The 18875-nt window shown below is 43.2% G+C and overlaps 1 protein-coding gene and 2 long non-coding RNA genes across 3 annotated transcripts; 1 reads left to right on the plus strand and 2 right to left on the minus strand.

The window, feature by feature from the left end:
- Positions 1 to 10155: 10155 nt before the first annotated feature.
- Saysd1 (SAYSVFN motif domain containing 1) lies at positions 10156 to 16619 on the minus strand. Its single transcript, XM_031362385.1, has 2 exons — positions 16296 to 16619; positions 10156 to 10679 (listed from the first exon to the last, which is right to left on the minus strand). Exons 1-2 carry the CDS (start codon positions 16503 to 16505, stop codon positions 10353 to 10355), a joined length of 537 nt encoding a protein of 178 aa, XP_031218245.1. The 5' UTR covers positions 16506 to 16619; the 3' UTR covers positions 10156 to 10352.
- LOC116085008 lies at positions 10785 to 16287 on the minus strand. The gene is made up of 3 exons (XR_004116347.1): positions 15947 to 16287; positions 13780 to 14054; positions 10785 to 10818 (listed from the first exon to the last, which is right to left on the minus strand). It is a non-coding gene; the product is annotated as an uncharacterized LOC116085008 (long non-coding RNA).
- On the plus strand, positions 13696 to 16116 carry LOC116085009. Its single transcript, XR_004116348.1, has 3 exons — positions 13696 to 13858; positions 13940 to 14058; positions 16076 to 16116. It is a non-coding gene; the product is annotated as an uncharacterized LOC116085009 (long non-coding RNA).
- Positions 16620 to 18875: the final 2256 nt, after the last annotated feature.

An 18875-nucleotide genomic window follows, 5' to 3' on the forward strand; every position in this document is an offset into this window, starting at 1 on the left:
TGTGCATATACATATGTGTGTATATATTTGCCAAGCCATTGAAATAAATGGGAAACTGTGAAAAAAAAAGACATAGAAGGAAGTGCTCTCTCTCTCTCCTCTCTCTCTCTCTCTCTCTCTCTCTCTCTCTCTCTCTGTCTCTCTCTCTCCTTCTGCCTGTTTGCTTTCCTCCTCAATAGCAAGTCCATTCACTTATTAATATTGGAGCCTACTTCATCAAGATTCCAGTGTATAGTGAAGACCAACTGCAACATCCAGTCTTGTGGACTGAATAACTACTAAAGTCACAAACTCAAAACTCAACCCCAAACTCAACCCCAACAACAATGCCAATCTCAACCTCAACTCCAACACTAGCCCATGCCTGAAACCCAATCTCATCCCCATCCCTGAGCCTAGCCCAATCCAAACTCCAAACTCAACCTGGAACCCAACACCAAACCCAACACCCAGAACCAACTCAAAACCCTAGGCCAACAATAATACCAAGCCCACTCCAAACCCAACTCCTTTTCCCACACTAATTCCAATTATGATCTGGACCCCAATATTGGTCCTAACCCAACCCCAATCAAACCACAACCCCAAACTCAAATCCAACCTTTTCCCAACCCCAAAGTCAACTCCAGCCCCAATCCCAGTCCAAATCCCCAACAAAAGCCCAGCTCCACACTCCACACCAAACTCAACACAAACCACTATCCCAATCATATTCCCAAATCCAACCCAACCCAGACTCTAACCTTAACCCTAATTTCACTTAACTCAACTGCAAAGCCATGTTCAACCCTAATACCAAACCCTAACACTTACCCTAAGGACAACCCAACCCTTACCTAACCCCTATGCAAACACCAAACCAAATCCAAACCACCACCCTACTTCAACCCCATAACCAACCCCACCTACAACTATTATCCATTCCCAACCAAAAACCCAACTCCTACCCCATCTCCAATCCTAACTCAAACACTTTTTCTGAACCTGACACCATTAATGACCCCAAATCCAGCCTCCACATCAATCCCTAACTTGACCCAATCCCAATCTGAAACCCAACTACAACTATAACTCCAAGCCCAACCAAATTTCTAACTTTAACCACAACTCCAGAACTAAAACAATCCCAAATACCAACCTTAATTTGATTCCAACCCCAACAGCAACCCCAACCTGAACTCCAATCCCAACTTCATTCCAAGTATGAACTAGAACTTTTATTCTAACACCAACCCCAAACCCAAATTCAAGCCAAACACCAACCCTAACCCTTCCCCAAATCCAAACTTTATTCAGTTTGTTTAATATTTTTCCTAATTCTATAGGCTGCCTCTTTACTCGGTGTTTTACAATGTCCTGTTTATTAATAGTTGGTCTTAATGCCTGTGCTAATAGTATGCTTGTTCAGAAAATCCTTTCCTGTGCCAGTCAATGTGTACAGAAGATAACAGCCAGAGGTGAAGGCTGACTACAGAAAACATCATCTGGACACAGCAGAGCATTTGTGCACATTAACTCAAGGCAGTTGCAACAGCAAACCCAAGACAGAACAAAACCAGCATGGTAAGGGGAGATGGGTACACAATCCCATCTAGGTATTACCTAATAACCAGGAAACCAGGGAGCTATCAGCAACTGTTAGATGCCTGGTGAAGGAGAGAGTTGTTTGTTTGTGTTTTGAGTTTTTTTCCCTAACTGTGGTCCCTGGTAAATCAATCATGCTCCAGTGGAAGACCACCCATTAAAGACAATTTGGGGCAGCACAAATTGGTCTTGAAGGATTTTTTTTAAGGACACAAAAGTGAGAAGGGGGTTGGATATTAAAAGAGTTTTAAGGGCTGAATATGACCAAACCATGTTATATAAAACTCTCAAAGGACTAATAAAAAATAGATTATTTTCCAAAAAAGAAGAAATAAAAATCAACAGTAACTGGCAAAATTTTGACATCTTATCACAATACATTATTAATACATACCTTGGAACCAGAAAGTCAGTCAAAGTTAAGAAAATCAAAGGAGTATATTATCAAAGAGGGAGAAATTGTGAAAATCTTATATGAAATATACTGATTTCTTTTCTACCAAAGGGTTAACTGAGATAAATAAGTTTCATTTTAAAAGACATTATAGGAGGTAGGTAGATGCCTCAGTGGTTAAGAGCACTGACTGCTCTTCCAGAGGATCCAAGCTTGAGCACCCACATGTAGCTCAAAACTATCTATAGCTCCAGTCCCAGGGGATCCAACAGTCCCTTCTTTCTTCCAGGGTCATTGCACAAATGTAATACACAGACATAAATGAAGGCAAAACACTCATACATGCAAAACAATGAAATGAAATAATATTTTTAATGAAAGAAGTTAGCAAAGACACTATCTGGCAACTTCTCTAGTGTGGGTCTGTTCTCAGCATCATATCCTGCTCTCAAGGTTGAAACGTTACGGTTAGTGCTAGGGTTTGGGCTAGGGTTAGGGTTAGGGGTAGAGCTGGGGTTACGGTTAGGGTTAGGGATAGGGTTAGAACTAAGGCTAGTATTAGCTAAAGTTAGAGTTAGGACTAGGGAGGGGTTAGAGCTAGGACTGGGATTAAGCCTAGGGTTAGGGTTAAGGTTAAGTTACGGGTAAGATTAGGTTAGTGTTATGGTTAAGGTTAGACTTAGGGTTAGGGCTGGGGTTGGAGCTAGAGTTAGAGTTAGGGCTAAGATTAGGGCTAGGAATAGAGTTTAAGGTTAGGGATATAGTTAGGGGTAGGGATAAGATTATGTTATGTTATGGTTATGATTAATGTTAGGGTTAGGATTAGCTTTATAACTATGGTTATGGGTAAGACTGTCTAGGCTTATTGCTTAGCTTAAGGTTAGGGCTGTTTGTTTTAAGAACAAGTTGTACTATTGGTGCTAAGGTTAGAACTATAATCTAGGCTTAACACTAGGTTATGAGTTAGTGTTTTGTTTGGATTGGTTAAAACTGCCAGGCAGTAGTGGTGCACGCCTTTAATCCCATCACTTGGGAGGCAGAGGCCAGCAGATTTCTGAGTTTGAGGCCAGCTTGATCTACAGACTGATTTCTAGGATAGCCAGGGCTATACAGAGAAGCCCTGTCTCAAAAAAACCAAAAAATAAATAAATAAATAACTTAGTGTATTGTTTTGGGTCTTTAGGTCTGAAGCTAAAGTCTTAGTTAGGAATATGTTATAAATGGTAAAATGTTTGGGGTAGGGGCCTAGAGTCAGCTTTAGAATAGGACTAGAGTTAGCGTTTATTTTTTGCTCTAGAATGGGGTTAGGGTTAGTACTAAGTTTAGTGTTAGGCTAGAGTTAAGGTCTACAGTTAGTGTTGCTGCTGAGACTAGGGTGAGAGGTGGAGCAAGAGTTAGGGTTAGACTCAGGCTATGTTTAGCTCTAGAGCTGAGGTTAGGGTTGGATTAGGGTTAGGACTGGGTTTTAAACTAGAGTTATGGTTACTGTTAGGGCTAACTTTAGAGTCCGTGTTGGTCTCTAGTTAGAATTAGGCTATAGTTACCTTATTCAGGGAATAGAGTTATGAGTCTAGATATTGTTCTGCAGGAGTTCAAGACAGGGTTAGGCCATGTTTTAGGAATAGTGCTGGGCTGTGGTTGTGGGTAGGTTGCAGTTAGTGTCAGAAATGTTGGCATTATAGTTAGAGCAATGGTTAGCTTTTGCTAGGGTTAGGGTTTGAGTTAGTGCTAGGAATAGTGTTAGGACTGTGGTTATAGTTAGGATCAGAGGAAGAGTTAGTGCTAGGGTTAAAGTTACCATTAGGGCTTGTCTTAGTGTTGGTTATTGGGATGGCTTTAAGGATAGGATTCCCAGAGTTAAAGTTGAGTCTAGGGTTTATATTATATAAGTTTACACTTTGAGTTCATGTTCAAGATGGGCCAGACCTTGGAAAGTTTGGTTTAATGTTTAAACCTTAAACCTTAAACCATCATTTTGTTCCAAGATTTAGATTTAGGATTGGTGTTAGCATTTTTCTCAAGCCTTGGAATAAGTTTAGAGTTAGTTATTGTTTGGGTGAGAACTATAGATAGAGTTCTTTGGTTCTGCTTCTAAATAAAGCTAAGGATTTTAGTATTGATAAATGTAGCAATATGTTTAAATTTAGGGTCAGGTATCATTATAGATATTGTTAGTGTTAGAGCTTTGGTTGTAATAGTTTTATGGCTGTTTCTAGAGTTGTTTGTATCAGGTTCCTATGGTTTGCTATTTGGTCTTTATAGTTAGTGCTTATGTGATGAGAAGAAAGCCCCAAATAAGTGATGCCCTGAATTCATATGTATTCTTTAAGAATGGTGTTAGGTTAGGGTTGTATCTGGCATTTGTGACAGTCTTAAGGCTAGGTAGACGTAAGGATGGAGATAAGCCTATACTTATGGCATAGACTACATTTAGGATTAGGTCTAGGTTTAGCATTGGAATAGGGCTAATCTAGGTTCAGGTTAGGATGAGACCTAAGTTTAGGGTTAGGCTTAGGTTTCGATCATTGGGTTACATTAGGGTTAGGGTAGGTTTGGGTGCAGGATTAGCGTTACTGTTAGTTTTAGGATTAGTATTAGGGATAGGGATAGTCTATGTTCAGTTACAGCTAGGATTAGAATTAGGGTTAGACATAGAGTTAGAGTTATGGTTAAGGTCTAGGCTGTATATAATTGTGATCTACTTGCAGACCACAATGTGAGCTCTTTGCCTTTCCTCATGCAATGCCTTTACTCTGACACTGTAAAATGCATCCCTCAGAAACCATAAGCTTAATTAAATGCTTTCTTTTATATAAAAATAGAATTTAGAATTAGACACAAAAATAAAGTACCAAGCCCCATGTTACATGTAACACTGCCAACCTGAAGCAACCATGTAGAGATAGAATGGATCAGTGCATATTCCATGCCAGAGCCACCAGGGACACTGTTGGGGAAGTACAGAGCTCTGTGCTCAGGTGACAGCACATTGTGAGAAGACAGAATGGTATCTGCACGTGCACACATGTGCACACACACGTGTACACACACACACACAACTGCAATAATAAAAAAACATAAAAATACATGCTATCATACCATCTGCAGATAAAAATGATTTACCTTTTCTTTTTCTAGTCCTGTGTCCCTATATTAGACAGTATTAACTAAAGCCTTCAATATAACGCTGATATGTTAGGGCCCCATTCCATCTTTTAATTCACAGTAGTGAGAGGGCTTGAAATACCACCTTCCTTCATTCTGACCACGGCTTATAAAGGCAGTTTCCACTCAACAGTTAGGGAAAGGAAGGGTGGTGTTTCTACGACCTCTTCTGGCAAAAGGTCTTCATATACTTGGCCTTAGGAAATGAGAATGTGTATACCAGGCATGGGGTGCCACCTTGTGGAAATAAGAATTTAGTGCCTCTGAGCAGTATCTTCTGCCATAGTTGCCTTTGTCTATTCTAAAGCTAATGAGATAAAGCTGGGTCACTCTCACCACAGCACATTTTCTCTCTCAAACAGAAACTCAGCTGTCTTGGTGTTCTCCTGCTGTGAAGAGATGCCATGACCATGGCAACTCTTATAAAGGAAAGCATTTCATTGGGGTTTGTTTACAATCCAGAGGTTCAGTCCATTATCATCATGGTGGGAAGCATGGCAGCCTGCATGCAGACATGGTACTGGAGTTGCTGAGAGTTCTACATCTAGATCTGCCAGCAACAGGAAGAGAGAGGTTGGCTTAAGCATCTGAAAACCTCAAAACCCACCCCCAGCGACACACTTCCTCCAACAAGACCACACCTCACAATAGTGTGTCTATGGGAGGCATTCCTATTCAAACCACCACATTCCACTCCCTGGCCCCTAAAGGTTTGTAGCCATATCATAATGCAAAAATGCATTCAATCCAAGTCCCTAGAGTCTAGAAAGGTCTCAACACTGTTTGAAAGCCCAAATTCCAAAGCCTCTTCTGAGATTTACGGCTACCTCCTAACTTTAATCCCCTGCAAAGTCAAAATAAAAAGCATATTACACACTTCAAACATACAATGGTACAGAATATAAATTACCATCCTAAAAGGAAGAAAAGTGAACTAAGGAAATAATGGACCAAAAAGACCTCAAACCAGCAGGGCAAACTCCAGACTCTGCATCTTCATGTCTGAAATCAAAGCACTCTTCAAATTTCCAACTCCTTTCAGCTTTGTTGACTGCAACACACTTCTCTCTTGGGCTTGTTCCATTCTCTATTATCAGCTCTCCTTGGCAGGTACCCCACAACTCTGGCATCTCCAATGTCTTGGGGTCTCCAAGGCACTCAGGCTTCACCTTCACAGTTCCATGCAATGGCCTTTCTAGGCATCCATGCAGGGACACCCTTGACGCATGCCTGGCCTCAGTGGCTTTCCTTAGTTGTGGAAGGAGATTCTATGACCCCTCTTCTATCCTTGACTCTAAAGTCAGACCGAGTGACTGAAGCTGCCCCCTCATTCAATCAGCTTCCTGTTTTCAATGGATTTCTTCACTTCCTAAGCTTGTCTATCCTGGAGCTCACTCTGTAGACCAGGCTACCTTTGCCTCCCAAGTGCTGGGATTAAAACTGTGTGCCACCACACCCAGCCCTAAAGGGAGCTTAGCAGGCGGGCTCTTGCCCTTTAGTCCACTTAGAACCAGGCTTTCACATAAACATTTTCTGGGTGCTCCCTCCTTTTTTCCCTCTAATTGTACATTTTGTACTCTGCCTTGCTCAGCTAATTCCTTTTCTTTATAGATCTGCAGAGGACTATAAGGCTCTAATAGAGCCTATAGGACTAGAGGCTACTAATAAGCACACAACAGTTGATACTAGCCTATTTTGAAATCTTTGAGGCCAGCCTGGTCTACAGAGTGAGTTCCAGGACAGCCAGGGCTACACAGAGAAACCCTATCTTGAAAAACATAATTAAAATAATAGTAAAGGCAACCACATTTCACCAAAATGGTCTCTAGACCATATGCTAATTGTTATTATTCTTACCTTCTGAAACATTTTGAGCTGGGCCTCCACAACGCCAGCACCCTCAGCACTGCTGTCTTCCACGCTCCTACTAGGATGGCTCATTAAACCCTGCTTCAAGTCAATTGCTTTCTTAGTCCAAAGTCCTAAACTCCCAGGACAGCATTGGATCTATGTAGTTACATGTGTATTTGGGACTTATCTCCTGTGAATTTGAGAACCAGGTAATATATAAAATTCACAATTGAAAGTGATCTGGTGGCATGGAACAATGTCTCAGTGGTAAAGTGCTTGCTGTACAACGGTGAGGGCTTGAGTTCAGACCTCAGCACCACATAAAAGGCCGCTTGTGTTTGTAAGCCCAGAGCTAGGGAGGCTAAGTCAGGAAGTTCCCAGAGCTGGCTGGCTGGTCAGCTGAATTAATGAGCTACAAATTCAATAAGAGACTTTGTTTCAAGAAATATGAACACCCCATATGAACCTCTGGCTTTCACAAGCATATGCACTCATGTGCACTGGCACCCATATATACATGTCAGAAACTCACACACACACACACACACACACACACACACACACAGAGAGAGAGAGAGAGAGAGAGAGAGACAGAGAGACAGAGAGAGAGAGAGAGAGAGAGAGAGAGAGAGAGAATTTCTGTCTCTGAGACACCTCCTCCAAAATACCTGTCCCCTATGACCTGGTTCTCTGTGCACTCAGATTTTTGAGAACAAGGTCTAAATCGTTGGTCCAAATGCTGTTTCAAAATAAAAGCACAACAGAAACCAAAGCCTTGAGTTCAAATTTTTACCTTCTTTAGTTTGGTGACCAATTTTTGTTAGCTATTTAAGTTCCTAGCCATTGTACCCCGGCCCCCTTGAACCTCAGAAGTGGACAGGGAACTACAAGACTGCCTGCTAACCCTAGGGAGGGGCTACTTTATCTTAAAATATATCTATAATAAATCACTGCTGAGGGCTTTCAGAATCTTTTCCAGGACCAGTGAGGAGGCCTTTATTCTATGAATCTTGAAGTGAAAAACAAAAACAGAACAGCACAAGTGGTCCCAAGAAGCAGTCCAGAGGGTTTTCCCCTTACTGTAAATATCAAGTGTGAGGGATGCGGGGTAGGCTGCAGCAGCTCCATACTGCCCCTTGGTGGCAACATGCTCCATGGAATTCTGCTCCAGCCCTGTCTTGTCTCTATGGCTCTTCTTCACTCCTGAAATTCAGAGGGCTCTTTGTGTGTCAAAACCAGAGAACCTTCAAATAGTTACTGGAGTGTCAGGAATATATATAACACATTGTTCTCATTTTGCTTGCTTCTGCCCAAATGAGGATGGCTGGTTCTCCCAACTGTGTAACTTTCTGTAGCAGACCCAGTTGCCTAATCTAGTTGTGCAAATCAACCAGAAGACAAAAGGGGACAGGCCCCCCCATGCTCAACGCATAGTCCTAGCAGGATAAAATTATCAACCTGAAGCTCTCAAGAAGGGCTTGGTTGAAGGTAACTTTGCTCCTGGGGTACCATTTCCATGACTTAGCCTGAGAGAGGGAATTAAGAAAACTCAAGGCCTACCAGCCTGCAGGATAATCACCAGGGGCTCCCAGAGGCCTTGAGATTGGAGTAAGAAGGAATGAACCTTCATGGCAGGCAGAGTGGCTAAGTTCTCCCAGGTAACAAATTCTTAAAGAAGTCTTGAGCCTTGTAACTGAATTCTTTGGGGTCAACAGAAACAAGCCATCTCTACTTAGGAATAAATGTGGCCCTGCCAATGGTCAGACAAGGCCAAATACTGTGACAAAGAGCAAAAACAATGTGCCTGTAAGATGCTGAAGGTGACAGAATGATACTCCCACATGCAACTACTACAATGATTGTGTCTCTTTCTTTGATGACTGAACTGCCCTTAATGGCAGTCTCATTCAGGGCTACTGGAAGTAATTCTGAGGTCAACAGGTCTAAATTCAGAAAATCAAGTATGTGTAGCCCAATTCCAATGAACCCAAACTCTACTGTTGCACTGAATGAAGAAACAAGACCCAAACCAGACCCAACAGCTGCTATCTACACAACTGCTAACTAGAGCCCACAGACAGAAACGTATGGACTCTACAGCAATTGGAACATGAAAGCAAGGGCCCAAGAATGTAGCTCCATTGGCAGAGTGCTCACCTAAAGTGTTAAAAAGCCCCAGGTTTAGTTCCCAATATATAAACCAGGACCACAAAGTGAGTTTAAGACCAGCCTGGGCTACAGGAGACCCTTTAAAAAATCCCTAAAAGAAAGTGAGACATAACTCGAGCAGTATTGTGCTATCTCCTACCCTTCCCTCCACACACACTCAAGAGTTTCTCTTGATGTACTGATCATAAATAACCTCTTATCAAATTTCCAATACTAGGGCTGGGAAGATGGCTCAGCAGTTAAGAGTAAGCAGCTCACAACCATACATAACTCCTCTGACACACTCAGGCGTGTGGTACACATATATATATGTAGACAAACATTCATACAAGTAAAATATTTTTGATCTCTAATATTGACTTTGTCCTGTTGAGAGTTTTTCTCTTCTTGTAGGTTTCTTGCCTAAGTAGGGACAGGATTAAGGAGAAAATGAAAGATGGTCACAGATAGTGTATGGGGACCTGCTTATAGAAAGAATTTTTAAAAAGACATTTTATATTTCAATAGTACTGATGATGGAAAGAGGAGAAACAAGACAAAAAAACAAACAAAACTTCCTAAACCTTACAACCTAAACCTTTTGAGAAAATAGTTCTGAAAATACTTTTTATTCTATTTCTGAAGGCTAGAAAGATGTCTCAGTGGTTAAGAGCATTTGTTGCTCTTGCAGAAGACTGGTTCAGTTACCAGCATCCACATGCTGGCTTATAACCATCCATAACTCAAGTTCTATCTGATGCTCTCTTTGGAGCTCTGATGGTACCAGGCACACACATGGTATATCTATATTTATATTTGGACAAAACATTCACGCATTTGAGGTGGGGAACAGACCAGTTTCCCTGGCCTGAACTTAGCTATGTAAATATTAAAATATTTAAAAGGAGCCCCAATGTTCCTACTCATCCATCAAATCACTTGGTAAACCAAAGAATCTCGCAGTGTATCTCTAGCATGCCAGTATCACTGCTCCAATAATGAGACAAACCAGCCTCCTTCTCATGTGGCTTTATATACTGCACCAGCCCCACCCTGAGTGTCCTTTAGAGGTATTCACCCAAATCAAAGAGGAGTTCAAAGATGAAAGTGCAGCAGATCAGGAGGAAAGTGGAGAATGTGATCACACTGCAAGCTGTCCTTTGTCCTCTGAAGTCCATGTTCAAGGATGGGAGGACCACTGGGGTGAGTCCTACCGCCCCTGTGGGGGTCTGAGCTGTAACTCTTGCTCCAGCTGCTCAGCAGTCAGGGTGCCCTGGATGGCTTCACAGCCTGGGTTGAACACGGAGTAGGCGCTCTTCTCCCCTTCTTTCTTCTCCTCGGGACCCCGAGTCCCTACGTACATCCAATAGAACATGGACAAGACAAAATAAGCCAGGCCAAATTCCAGTTCCACAAACAGACCCAGCAGGGCCAACCAGAGGAGAACCTTCAAGAAGGTGATGTTAGTCAGGAAAGACCAGCGGCTGGAGGAAGGCAAGGGGACTGCTGTGCTCTCAGGGGGCTGCTGGCATGTTTCCTAGGACACAGAAACAAACAGAAGTAAGAATGGGGGGGCGGCTAATGGAGTGGAGAGGATCTGAATCAACTGAAAAGGCAGAACTTACTGCTTTGGGAAGGCTACTGGCTCACTGACGTCTAGTTTCTTGCCTTCTTCTCTAAAACAATCATTATCAGACAGCTTAGGCTCCCTGGTCTAAACACATCAACACTGATCAGCACTCAGCAAGATGTAACCCCTCAAAAACCTGGCAGTATTGAGATAGGCTCTGTTCATGGAAGCCATTTCTTCAGATTACTGGACTAATGTGTATCCCCAACAGAGCCTGACCAGTAATTGATAATGCAGCAGCTGCAGTACTTGTCTGCCACACAGTCGTGGTTAACACATTTGCTGATTTGATAAGATGGGCTGAAACATTCAGGGTAACTCAGTTCTAAAATGGAGACCATACCCAAAACAGGAAACAAAAATCCCTTCCACATGGTTAAAAAAAAAAAAAAAATCAGCGATGGCCATTGCCCACCCTATCCAGGTCCTCATCGATCATCCCCAGGCCTGGGATGCATCTTCTAACTAAACCCCTTGCCTCCTATCTCTCTCCAGTCTCCAAGCCAGCCTGTGTATGACTGCTCAATGAGTTCTCTAAATCACCTTCACCTTGCAGCACACACATCTTCAATAAAATCCCACTGCCTGCATGTTAAAATCCAAAGTTCTTACATGGGAAGACAGTGCCAGATGCTAGGGGAATCCCTTGGCATGTAGGTGACTTTAGGAGCTTTCTCTGATCTCCACTATTTCTAAGTTTTTTTTTTGATGACATTTGTTTTAATGTGCACTAGTGTTTTGCCTACATGTATGTCTTGGTGAGAGTGTCAGATCTTGAAGTCACAGACAGTTGTGAGCTACCATGTGGGTACTGGGTCCTCTGGAATAGCATTCAGTATTCTTAACTACTGAGCCATCTCGCAAGCCTCTATTTTCCAAGTTGTTAAGAGTCTCTTTTTGACACAGAGCAAGAAATGGGTTTTATACTGTAGCCTGGCACATGGGTGCAATGGAAACAAAGTCAGCTTTGCCTGCCTGGAAAAGTTGTCTCACATTCCAAATTATTCTTCAACAACTTTTAAAAGGAACAGGATTCTATGCTGATTGTACTGTTAAAGAAAGGTCATGACTTGTGTCTTTAAAAACAAGAGCCTAAAGATTTCCTTCCCTTTTTATTTAACTAGGTGCCATGGGGAGATAGTAGGGCAAAGGGTTGGGAGATGGGAAGAGTTAATGGTAAACAATCAGAGGGGACAAATATGGGGGCACATATGGAAATTCCTCTGAGAATTGTATCTAATATTGACTCAGTTTGTCTTTCAACAACAGCCATGTACAGAAACATGTACGGTTATACATTGCTCATAGGCATGGCTCAGAGAACACATTTCCATGCCTCCAGTAGCAAGCTGCTTCCTACCTGAGGACCCTTTCCAGAGGGAGACAGAGACAGATGCAGAGGCAGACAGACAATAGAAAGCAATATGAGAGACTGTGTGTGTGCTCACGCACACGCATGCATGTGAGCACACAGAAAAGGTTGACATCAGGTTTTATTTCAGCTTTCCACATTCATTTTTGATACAGGGTCTCTCACTGAACCTGGATATCACCAATTAGGATAGACTGGCTCTCCATGGAACTCAAGCGATCTCCTGTCTCTGCCTCCTCAGTACAGATTATGATTCACTAAGTTTGGCTTTTTTATGTGTGTGTTACATATTGAACTCAGGTCCTCATAAGAGAACATTTGAGCAAGTAGGGTCCTTTGAGCCAAAGTTGAGAGATCCGGAGTTGCAGATCAGGATGGAGAATGAACCCCTAGGGCTGAATTGCTGTACTGGGGTCTTGCCTAGAGTAGAGTCAGATAGGAGAGCAAGTTTCCATGGGATTAAACAGTTACAAGCCTTTTAACCACAATACGACAGAATGTTATCATTTGGGGGACTAGTTTCCTCCAAGAAAACTTTGGGCAGAAGGAGATGAATAACATCTCCAAAGAATACTAAAAGATAAAAAAAAAAAAAAATTATGCCAGGGCAAACCCAGAAAGGGTAATAGTCAGTGAAAATAAGCCTAAAGCTAAGTTTCTTTAGGAAGGCAGAGTGGTTAGTGCCAGTCCCACCCCAGCATTTGCTCTCATCAATTTCTGGGATTTTATAAAGGAAGCTTTCTCTTGAGTTTGAGTTTCTCTGGGCTCAACTCGGTGACTTCATATTCCTTTGGAAATGAGACATACAGTCAAAAGCACTTTGTGTTTTAACTATCAGGGGAGAAGAGGGAAGACAGGAGGGAAGATGTGTTCTCAAGCCTCTGTTTGCTGATGCCTAATCAACAGTTCTCCAAAGGCAAATGAGTTGTAGAACAGTACTGAAGGGAATGCGTGGCAGAGCGTCCGCACCCTTCCTTACCTTCCCCTCAAGTAAGTGGGAACCCTGAATACTGTGGAGAGAACTATGGAGTCAAAACTGAGCAACCATACCCTCTTCCTAATTAAAGAAACTTCCTTGAACTAATATAATAAAAGAAACTTCCTTGAACTAGGAATCCAGTGCAGTTTGGGGAGGGGGCACTAGGGAAATGAGGAATGTTAAACACACAGGGGCGATTCCTCAGTGGAGGAAATAAAACACCTGCGCTCCATCCAGGAGTGGGTATTGTTAATGACCTGGTGATCTTCTGCTATCTCTAAGACAGACCTCACCCAAGCCCCAGAAGGATTCTTCCAGACTCTCCCTCCCTAGACCTTTATCTTTAGCTCCCATTCTTAGAGGAGATATCATGTACTTTATAGCCTGCCGACCTTTATGCTACTTGATCAGAGGCCACACCAGATCCTAGGCCATTAAGCTATAGAACCCATCTTCAAGATCACATGTACTTTGCAAGGGAATTTCTATGTAATGACACCTGAGGCTTTATGGTGTAACAAGACTTATCTCTTGGAAACCCCTTTTCAAATTCTAATGTGTTTAAATATGCACACAAAATAGATGGCCTGGCATTAGACTCCCCAAAGTCTGATCCAGGTCAATGAAATCAATCTGAATCAAGTTTTCATTCTCACCTCTTCCTGGTTCCTTGACTGCCTGCAGGGAGCAGGGACCCCTCATGTGATAGATCAACTTTAAAGAAATGGTTTTAATGTGAGCAAGATTAGCTGCTCTGGTAGAGTGTGATTTGGGGGTAGAGTGGGGTCTTTGTTTTCAACATGCTGTCTTCCTTAGGTAGCTGTCCAGCTCCAAGTTCACAACCTGCCTGCCTCGGGCTCCTAAGTGCTGTGATTTCAGCCATGCAACACTACTCAGCCATTTTATTGGGAGGCAGTCCTGAGGATGGAATCTAGGTAAGAGAACATGTTAGTCAAATCCTTTACCACTGATTTCTATTCCTACACTTGTTTATTCATTTTTCCATTATCTTTTGGGCAGTGCTAGAGATCAAACCCAGTACATCATACATGTAAGAGAAGTACTCAGCCACTGATCTACAACTCTAGCTCTTAAAACTTTCTTTTAAATTTTGAGACAGGGTCAAAGTTGAGCCTTGAATTTACAATCCCCTGCCATAGCCTCCTAAGTAGCTAGGATTACAGTCCTTCCTTACTAAAGGGAACCCCCACCCCTAAACCAAGGCCATAAAACAGGGCAAAGACTTCAAAATGCCTGCGACCCATAGAATTCCAGAAAGCATTAACATGCACTGGAATCTAGAGGTAAATCAAAAAGGCAAACTGACTTATCTTTCACTTGCTGCCCAGAGGTTAAATAAACAAACTGACTTATCTCCCACACAAGCCTTTCAAAAAGTAGTTTATCCAGAAAAGCAGTTTCTGGGTCTGGCAAAATCATGCTCTCCCGGTCCCTGACCCTACATGGCACATTCTCCTGTAACCTCAGGTACTGATCCAGGGTTTGGGTGTGCCAGCCTCTCAGACCAATAAAAGTCTGTTCTGTGTAGAGGTCAAACTGGGTCTATTCTCTGTTTTCCTCATTCGACTTCTTACAGACCCAGCCCTATGTGTGTATTTGGCTCTTGTTATGGTTACAAGAAACTAAGGCCTTGTGGCTGCTGAAAAGCATAGTGTGCTGGCTCATTTCTTGTCAACTTGACCCAAACTAGACTCTTCTGGAAAAAGGGAATCTAAATTGAGAAATAAGAGTGCCCGTAGGTAAGTCTATATCCTGTAAGCTAAAATAAGCCCTTGCCTCCCCAACTGGCTTCAGTTATGGTGTTTAACACAGTAACAAAAACCAAACCAGGACACAGATTTCCTCCTTGGAGTGTTTCATATTTCCACCCAGGGATTCTAGTCTCACAGGCAAGTCCCCTTGCCAGGATACTCCTGTGTGAGAACTATATGAAGCCACAAAGAGATTTGAATGGATTATCATACTACTCCAATTTTTTTCCACCTAGATCACTCACAATTGAACTTGAATACCCTTCTCTAGTCCAAAAGGGCCTATAAGCCTATGCACATCACCACAGGCAGTTACAGTGGCCACATTTTTGTAGTCAAACCCCATTTTCCACAGGCCAGACCCTGCTTAGCTTCAGAAATCAAGTTGCATTCAGAGTAGTGTGGCCATAGTCTCAAACCCCTTTTTGTTTCTGGGTCCAAATCCCATTTCTAAAATACAAGCTACCTGAGACACTAGCTACCTCTACCCAAGGTATGAATAAGTGCAGCCTTAATTACTGCCACCTTTGAGCCATAACCAATTAAATCTTTTACCCTTCACTAGCAATGGATACAGCTCAGTGGTTTCAGACCTCAAGACAAGGTGCTGAGGTGCATATTTTACATACCAAAGCAGACGTGGCCTCTAGGTTCTCCCAGCATCTCTCAGTCCCTACCTGGCATACCCTACCCCCAACTCTGAACTGTCCAGCCCCACAGGCTCTTTACTATATAACCCACTTTTTTTGGTTTTTCTCTCTTCCTCTCCTTCTTTCCTTTTCCTTCTCTCTTTCTCTTCTCCCTCCCCTCTGTCTCCTTTCTCGTGGTGACTTCCCTGGCCTCCTCCCTGGGGCCAGTGAATTCACCCGCACAACACACACACACACACATATATGTGTATATATATGTAACACACATACATACATATATACATATACATATATGTATATATATGTGTATATATATACATATATATGTATATATATACATATACGTATATGTATATATGTATGTATGTGTGTGTTAATCTGGCTTGAATTGGCTTATTTACCAGTGGAGAAATAACTTATCACTCAGTTTCTCACAGCCACGCATCTCTGTCATTAACTCGCTGTGCACAACTGGAGAGCAGAGATGTTTCTTCAAGCTCCCTAGACCTTCGCTTTCTGTTTTCAACTAGTTGCTGCACAGGATTGTGTCTGGGAAGGAAAACGTCAAGGCCACGTATCATGTGCTGACACACATTGAGGAAATTCGGTATCCAGCCAAGAGGCAGGAGAGGAGAGAGCGCACAGGACAGGGAAGGGCCTCGAGCGCCAGAAATCCTGGGAGAGGCTTGTGAAGAGCGGGGCGTGGCCCCGCGCGGAGGCGGAGCTTCAAGTGCAGGCCTCTCTCCTCACCTGAGGCTGGTTGGGCTGAGCCTGAGCAATGGCGGGGCTTGCTTTCCACTTCAGGAAGCGTTTCAGCCAGCCCGTGGAAGTCTTTGGGGTCGCCGCCGCTGGCTCCGCCTTCGCTCCTAAGGTCTGCAAGTTCTGGCTCGACGTGGCAGGCTGGGCTACCAGACTGGCCCGTTTGCGGGCCTCCCGGAACTCGGCTAACCGCTTTTCCATGGCGCGCGCCCGCCAGCTCTCTGGCGTGTGCCTCGGCCTGTCCGAGGCCGCAGTGCGCCTGCGCAGGTGGCTCTCTGTTGCGCCTGCGCGTAGCTTGAGCGCGCTCGGGATTTTTGCTAGGATTTGTGACGTTCGGGGACCCTCCTGTACCTGGAGTTCTCGTGACGCTAACTAACTGATTGTCCGTCTTCTCAGGCTAAAAGGTTGAGTTTAAAGTATGAGAACCTTCTGGGCCACAGAACTCAGTTCTGACGTGTTTGCTCCTCACCTCAGCGCCCTGGTCCCCAACGTCTGGCTAGAAAATGGAGTCCTATATATTAGCAAATATTTGTCTAGGGCTATGTGTTGGGTTCCGTACCAAGCATTGAGGATTGAGAGCAGGAGGGAGGAGTCACAAATGAAACAAAGACCTTTGCTTTCTACGTTCTAATCGGAAAGATGAGCCACAGACAAAACATGCCACTATGTATTAAATGTCGTTATGATAAATGCTGTGAGGAAAAGCAAAACTAGTAATGGAGATGGTGCAGCTCTGATCAGTGATCAGAGGCTGTTATCTAAGCAGAGACCAGATGAAATGAGTGGTCGAGTCGTGTAGCTACAATCCGAAGTGGTCAAGAGTGCTACAGTCCGAAGAAACATCAAGTTCAGTGCTCTGAGTAGCTAGTGTGCTTGACCTCACAGAACATCCTAAAACCCAGGATGACTATAACAGGAGGAAGGGAGAGTGTCTTAGTCCACTGCCCACTTTGATTTGGTGTGTTGGTTAGCTCAGTCTGAACCAATTGCTTCCAATGATATTTTCTACCTCTGTGCTCATTGCTATCCCGGACAAACAGGTGAATGATGCTGGGGGCCTCTCCTTTTTGGAGGGAGACTAAAATGGAAGGATAATGGGATGAACATTGAAAGTTCTGGCTATGCCAAGGGTCTGAGGTGCCTATTGTATATCCAGATGTAGGCTCTTGGACTGTGAAAACTGAATTTAGGAAGTAATAGATGGAGACCTGTAATGGGAACAATAGCTGTGAGTGATATTTAAGCACTGAAGCCAGATAGCAACCGTATACCAGAAAAGTCATGTGAAAACTCAGTCCTGAGTGGATTAGAAATGATAAGAGAGGGGAAATGGGGGGGTAGTAATTGGTTTTCTTTGTTTGTTTGTTTTATGTGTGTGTTGTCTGAATGTGAGTGCAATTGCTTGTGGAGACCAGAAGAGGGTGTCGGGTCTCCTGGAGCTAGAGTTCCAGGAAGTAGCTGGGTGTGGGTTCTAAAACTAAACTCGGGTCCTCTGCAAGAGCAGTAAGCATTTTTAACTGCTGAGCCATTTCTTCAACCCCCAAAGTGGAGTTTCTATGGCAGTGTCATGATGAGAAGCTATGAAATATTTCTTTCTCATCAAAAGTAGGCCTGCTTCTCCTTAGAGACTGCAAATCCTTTTTGTTCATTGCATTTGTCACCTGACAACACTAAAACCTTAGAGCACATGGAGAAGGCACATAGAAATAATACATGGGGATCTGTGGCTTGTTGTGATTAGTGTCCCTGATAGAAATGTGGTGCCTTCAGAAGGATTAAGAGAGGAGGCGTGGCAGAACTAAGGGAACCAACAGGGATGATTCAGAGGTCATCTTGCCAGCATCTGGAGCTGGAATAACAGGAGGAGCCAAGATTGCCTTTGAAAGATCATAGAATGGGTAGGGAAGAGTGGGAAACGGATCAGCTGAGGCTAGCTGGGACTTTCCAGGCAAGTGCTGGCATCGTTCCTGTTCTGTCTTGATTTGGTGACCCATTTTCCATTTGCTGTGCTTTCTTATTATAGATTGGTTTTGATACTTTGTAAACTTAAGTCCTTTTTGAAGAGGTTGGAAGATGAGATGCAGGAAGAGATGAAAGGATCATGAAGAACAAATCCCACCAAGCCAAGTTCATTTCCTCTTCAGATGAGACTGCGGGATAGGGAGCTCAGGAGGAACTAAGAGCACATGTGCTGCTCTTGTGGAGGGATGGAGCCTGAATCTCAGCACCCACATCAGGCTGCTTACCTCCTGTAACCCCAGCCCCAGAGAACCTAGTGCCCTCTTCTTGCCTCCTCAGGTACCCATGCATATATATAGACACACAGAGACACACAATTAAAAATAAAAATGAATCTTTAAAAATAAGGATTGTGGGAGAGTAAATAATTGTTTCCTGGAGGGCTGGAGAGATGGCTCAGAGGTTTATAACACTTGTTGTTGCTATTCCAAAGGACCTGGGTTTGATTCCCAATACTTACACAGTAGTAGATAACCATCTGTAATTCCAGTTGTAGGAGATCCAACATCCTTTTCTGACCTCAGGCACCAGGCATATATATTGTGTATATAT

This window comes from Mastomys coucha, unplaced genomic scaffold (assembly GCF_008632895.1).
Source record: "Mastomys coucha isolate ucsf_1 unplaced genomic scaffold, UCSF_Mcou_1 pScaffold9, whole genome shotgun sequence".
Taxonomy (NCBI): domain Eukaryota; kingdom Metazoa; phylum Chordata; class Mammalia; order Rodentia; family Muridae; genus Mastomys; species Mastomys coucha.